The 5519-nt window shown below is 39.4% G+C and overlaps 1 protein-coding gene across 1 annotated transcript in view; it reads right to left on the bottom strand.

The window, feature by feature from the left end:
- Positions 1 to 313: 313 nt before the first annotated feature.
- Positions 314 to 5519, bottom strand: part of CMPK2 (cytidine/uridine monophosphate kinase 2) — a 48863-nt gene continuing 43657 nt past the window's right edge. The window contains exons 2-5 of the mRNA XM_010707950.2: positions 5344 to 5515; positions 4355 to 4556; positions 2937 to 3170; positions 314 to 1466 (exon numbers count right to left, since the gene is read on the bottom strand). Coding sequence (XP_010706252.1) covers positions 1346 to 1466; positions 2937 to 3170; positions 4355 to 4556; positions 5344 to 5515 — 729 coding nt within the window. The 3' untranslated portion in view covers positions 314 to 1345. The remainder of the gene's footprint in view (positions 1467 to 2936; positions 3171 to 4354; positions 4557 to 5343; positions 5516 to 5519) is intronic.

A 5519-nucleotide genomic window follows, 5' to 3' on the forward strand; every position in this document is an offset into this window, starting at 1 on the left:
TCATAAGTGTATTGCTCACAAGGATCTATTTCCAGCCTACATGCATGGCAGATCTCAAGGATACTGTTATTCAGAATAACACATCAAACACAGCAGCATACATTATCAGTATGTAAAAATACATTACATTAACTCACAAAGATAAAAGAGTTCATGAATAAAACTTATTTACATTAAAATCATTGGGTTTGGAAGTTATTCTATCAACTTCTATATAAAGATTGGATATAACCAATGCAATACTACTCATTTTAATTTACAAGATAGATTTGTTCATAATTATATTGTATAACACAGGAAAGTAAGCATAGTGTTTTAAATCAAATTGCATTTTATTAGTTGTTTTTTTTTTTTTTTCTGGAACTGCAATTCACTTCTGACACCCCCAAAGCTTAACCATCTGTTTTGTTTTATAGTTATGAGTAACAGTGAAACAAACATACATAAAAATAAGACTTTACAGGGCTGAAATCTTGCTGGTTGTCTGCTTTTGTATTCAACACGTGGGGAAAAAAAAAAAAAAAGCAGCATACAAGTAAAATTGGAGTACCATCATCCTCATTGCTCCAATTCTCTGCATTTTGTCATTTCACATTCTCTCAAAAAGAACACAAACTTACACTGACAAACCTATAGGATAGAGAAAATACTTTGTAAAAGGATATTTTAAGAATCATTTAACCAATGCTTTTAATCTCGTGTTCTTCTCAGGTCTCTGCTTCTAACATGTCAGTGTACTCATTTTTTTCCCTCTGAAATGAATTTACATTTCATTTGCATATGTTGACAGGCATGAACTGTATTCCTTAGAGTCCCAGGTAGTTACCAGCCCATATTTATGAGACACTTATTACAGGATGCTCATCACAGCAGCTCATCCTCTATTGCAGTAAGCAACATCAGGCTGTTCCAAAATGTTATGATCGTCTCATTGCTTTACTGCTGGATTACATTTTATCCTCTCCTTGTACATTTCATGCTCCTGCTGCAATCAGTGAATTCTGGTACACAGTGAAGGTATGAACAAGATCTCATCACGATGATGATACAACCTGACAGCATCTTGAAATGTCACACTGTCAGAGAGGACTCTCACATACTTTGTGTAAGACCGTGGTAGGCTTGTGGTTTTACCAGAAATGCTGAACAAGTGAGAGTGCTATTTTGCTTCACACATAAAAGTGCAGTAGACATCAATGAAACTGATAACCTGACCAGATTGCTGTTGGCAGAAGAAATAAATGGTTCTTCTAGGGAACAAAGCACATCATAGGGCATTTTGAGCTAGCAGAAATAAAGGGACAATAAAAAGTAGATTGTAAGTGTTAATAAAAAGAAGTTGCTTTCACAAGGTACAGTGTTTTTTAATTAGTTGCAGCACTGTCTTGAAAACCTCTTCCTTGGAGGGACTGGCATCAACCTCTTGGCATGCGGGATTCACCATCCTTCTGTACGACTCTTCAATTCTATTTTAAAACAAAACAAGAGCAACAAAACAAATTGCAGGAATGTGAAATGGCATTAGTCATCAGTCTCAGAAGAAAGTACTGGCACTGCAGAGACAATGGAAAAAAATGTAATATGAAGCTAAGTATGAAATCTACTGCAAAGAGCAATGAACTACTAGGAAAATCTGAGACTGCATAGTTTCCTTGACAATGATTGCCAGACCCATAGCAATGTTCACATGGCATGACACTGATGTATTTCTTTCTTTATGGCTTAGGTCTAGAAACTGTCCAGAACAGCCGTACAGTGGGCATTCTGCTTCTAACACCTGACCTTACTGCTCTCTTCAAATACCTGAAAGGTGACGACAGTAACAGCGGGGCTGGTATCTTCTCACTGGCAACAGGTGACAGGACAAGGGGAAATGGCCTTAAGTTGAGCCAGGGGAAGTTTAGGTTGGATATCAGGAAAAACTTCTTTCCAAAAGGGTAGGTAAGCACTGGAATAGGCTCCCCAGGGAGGTGGTTGAGTCACCATCTCTGGATGTGTTTGAAAACCGTTTGGATGTGGTGCTCAGGGACATGATTTAGCGGAAGGTTGTTAGAGTTACGGTAGTATGATTAGGTCATGGTTGGACTTGGTGATCTTGAAGGTCTTTTCCAATCTGAGCAATTCTACGATCCTATGAGTCTATGATCTTCAAATGTCATCATTTTCTCTCAGTACACCCATCCTGACACAGGCCCCGCTGTATGTCTGCACAGAGCTTCTGTCAAAATTAAGCAATACATTTTTTAATATGTGCCATCAATATAGATGTTAAAACTCTAGAGGTAAGTTTCAGCTTTGAGACTTGTGTGTATAGACATCTACATCCAGGTGTTGATGTGGAGGTATATACAACAGCACTAGTTACTCAAGCTCCCACTGCAGAAAATGATGATGTCACCAACACATTTGGTGGTGCCTAGACAGCAATTCAGCTCACCCTGAAGTAGGATATCTAGGGTGCAATTCAAATGCCTAAACATGTGTTTCAAGTGCTGCTTGAGACAATGTAGTCTAATCTCATTTAGCTTCCAGCTGCTGAACAAGAAAGGGTCCACAGGTTGTGTGCCATATCTGTCAGCCTCTTGAAGACGCCCTAGAACACATCAGATTACTCTAGATATTTATGCTCAGATCACTGGTTTCCTGGCATCTGCTCAGCTGAATCACACTGAAAGTGGCACTGACTATGTTGACTGTATAGGAGACTGAAATTATTCACCTGTAGCATTCAAACATGTTTAATTAGAAATGATAAAATTTACCCTCCTCATCAGCCATGAATCTTTTCCAAAACAAACAAACAAACAAACAAAAAAACCTCCACGAAATGTAGAGATACAGGAATCCTTGTCCCAGTAACAAAAGCTGGACATTTTACTACTGATTTCACAGGAACCAAGACTGCTTCCATCCTCTTACCCTTCATTAAAGTATACCTTTGGCGAAACAAGCTGTTAGCTTCCAGCTCAGCCTCTTCCTTTGTTCTCTCCAGCCCTCGACCTTCAAGCCTCCGGGCTCGCTCCTCAGGGTTGACAGTTAGGAGAAGAACAAGATCAGGTTTGAGCAGATCTTCAGGCCACTTATACACGGCATCATGATCTGGTGGAAGATTTTGGATGTTCCCATCTGTTTCAGTGGCTATTGTATAAGCAGCTGTGCTATGCCAATACCTGTTGGGAAAATACAGAATGGACAGAAAGACATTTTAGAATAGACACAAGATCTTCAACAACATAGGAGGCAAGTATCAATATAACAGAGTGCTCTGAGAGCTGGTAGATGCCTCATCCTTAGAGACACTCAAGGTCAGGATGGACAGGGCTCTGAGCAACCTGATCTAGCTGTACGTGTCCCTGTTCACTGCAGGGGAGTTGGATGAGATGACCTTTGAGGGTCCTTGTCCAACTTAAATGATTCTATGCTGCTGATTCTATAATAACCACAAGTAAAAGAATGACTAGGTACTTGATGCTGGGAGTTTGAAGGCAACTACAAAGAAAAATTCTGTGCCATCCAGAATTGCCAAAGTACTCCATAATAGTCAGAATCATTGTGAATTACAAATTAAAAGGTATGGTAGAAGCTATGCATTAGGTAAAATGTTCCAGATACTCCTATCAAAATTAAGTTTTCTCACATGAGGGCCAAAAGGAGAGTGTTATGTAATATTTTCAAATCCAATAACCATATTTTTTTTGTGATTTCTATACCACTACATGCAGCAAACTTGATAGCAAACATAGATCTTCAACCACATGTTAATGAAGATGATCTTTATTAATGGTTACCCATTTCACTTGTGATTAACATTCCCACCACCATGAGATACTATACTGTACACATTTCCATGTTTTTAAGGCTGGTTAGAAGTACCATTCACAGATACACAAATTCTGGGCAATGGGAGGGGAGGAGGTCATAGTACATCTATTGAAACATGCCTGGAGTTTCAAAGTACATATAGACTTCTTTTATTAAGAGTAAAAGAAGTGGTTGATGCTTCATGCCTGCCAGTGATCAACAAGCATTTTGACAATGTTCTCAGTAATGTGCTTTAACATTTAGTAGGCGCTGACTTGAAGTAATTGTTGGACTCAGTGATTCCCTAAGGTTCCTTGCATCTTTTCTTTTCTTTTCTTTTCTTTTCTTTTCTTTTCTTTTCTTTTCTTTTTCTTTTCTTTTCTTTTCTTTTCTTTTCTTTTCTTTTCTTTTCTTTTCCCTCCCTTCTCCTCCCCTTCCCTCCCCTCCCTCCCCTTCCCATTTTTTCTTTCATTTCTATTCCTTTCTTTTCTTTCTTTCCAATGAGCAATTGGATGATGGTACTGAGGTAAGAGGACTTCCTAAATATACAAACCTGTCTACAATCACAGGTGCCTGAGTGGATGCTTTTGCTATTTCTGAAGCAAGAATGTAGTTGCCCGCAGCATAAAAGGCCCTTCTAATGGGTGTTGGCTCTTCATCAAATATTGTCCTCCACTGGCTGATGCAAACTGGCGGAGATCTTAACAGAACAGCACCCAGGGCATCTTTGACTGACTGTGTTACTGTGGTTTTGCCTGTATTTTACATTTACAAAAGAAAACGATTGTTATATATCACTTCAGATACAGCTGAATTTTAATAACTGAAAAGTGCTTTTATTTTTCTATTTGGAGTACATGTTCTGACACCAGTGTAGCCTGAGTACCTTGTGATAAGGCTTTCGGTGGAAAGTGCTTATGAGCTTGACTCAAAGGTTATTAATTACTCCACTTTCAGCTCTCTGGACCTCCTCTTCCCTTCCAGCAGTTCTCTAGATTCACTCCTTTAAATGCATTATGAATACCAATTTCTCTATATATCCATTTACAGTACTTTTCTGTGTGACAATCTGTGTGGATACTATCAACCAGTACTTGCTTTTCAAAAGCAATTTTCAGTTCCATTTGATAAAAATACAGAAAACAAAGTTATTCAGAAGCAACTCATACTTCTCCCTGTGGCAGACTGTTGCTAGTTTCCCAGCCCACCACTACTTTAGCTCCAGTAGTTGAGTTTACTTGTCAACAAAAATATGCTTCATAATCTGCACAAGAACTACAATTTCCAGCATGCCACACTTTGTGTTTCTTCATTTACATAGACAAAGAATTCAACCATAGAATGAAAAGCAGCAAATGAGAGAAGGTAGACTGGTATTTATAATGGCTAATTATTCGTGTCGTAAGTGTAATTTTCTGAATTTTTGAGCTTTCGAATTTTTGGATATAATTTGTTTTTTTGTATGACATTTCAAGCCTTGGGTGTGTCTTAAAGCCATAGCTGTTACTCTTCCCAACAACTCCTACTACACCACGCTCCTACCTGTGGCATCCAGACCCTCAAACACCACGACGGGAAACTCTCCCTTCCGCTGACGCTCGGGGCACTTCTCCAGGATGTCCAGCACCGCTCCGGCCTCCGGGATCCGCGCCGCGCACTGCGGGAGAGAATTAAACCCTCGTACCTGCTTGCCAACCACACGGAACGGAGCGCCCCGC

The sequence above is a fragment of the Meleagris gallopavo genome, chromosome 2 (assembly GCF_000146605.3).
Source record: "Meleagris gallopavo isolate NT-WF06-2002-E0010 breed Aviagen turkey brand Nicholas breeding stock chromosome 2, Turkey_5.1, whole genome shotgun sequence".
NCBI classification, from domain to species: Eukaryota; Metazoa; Chordata; class Aves; order Galliformes; family Phasianidae; genus Meleagris; species Meleagris gallopavo.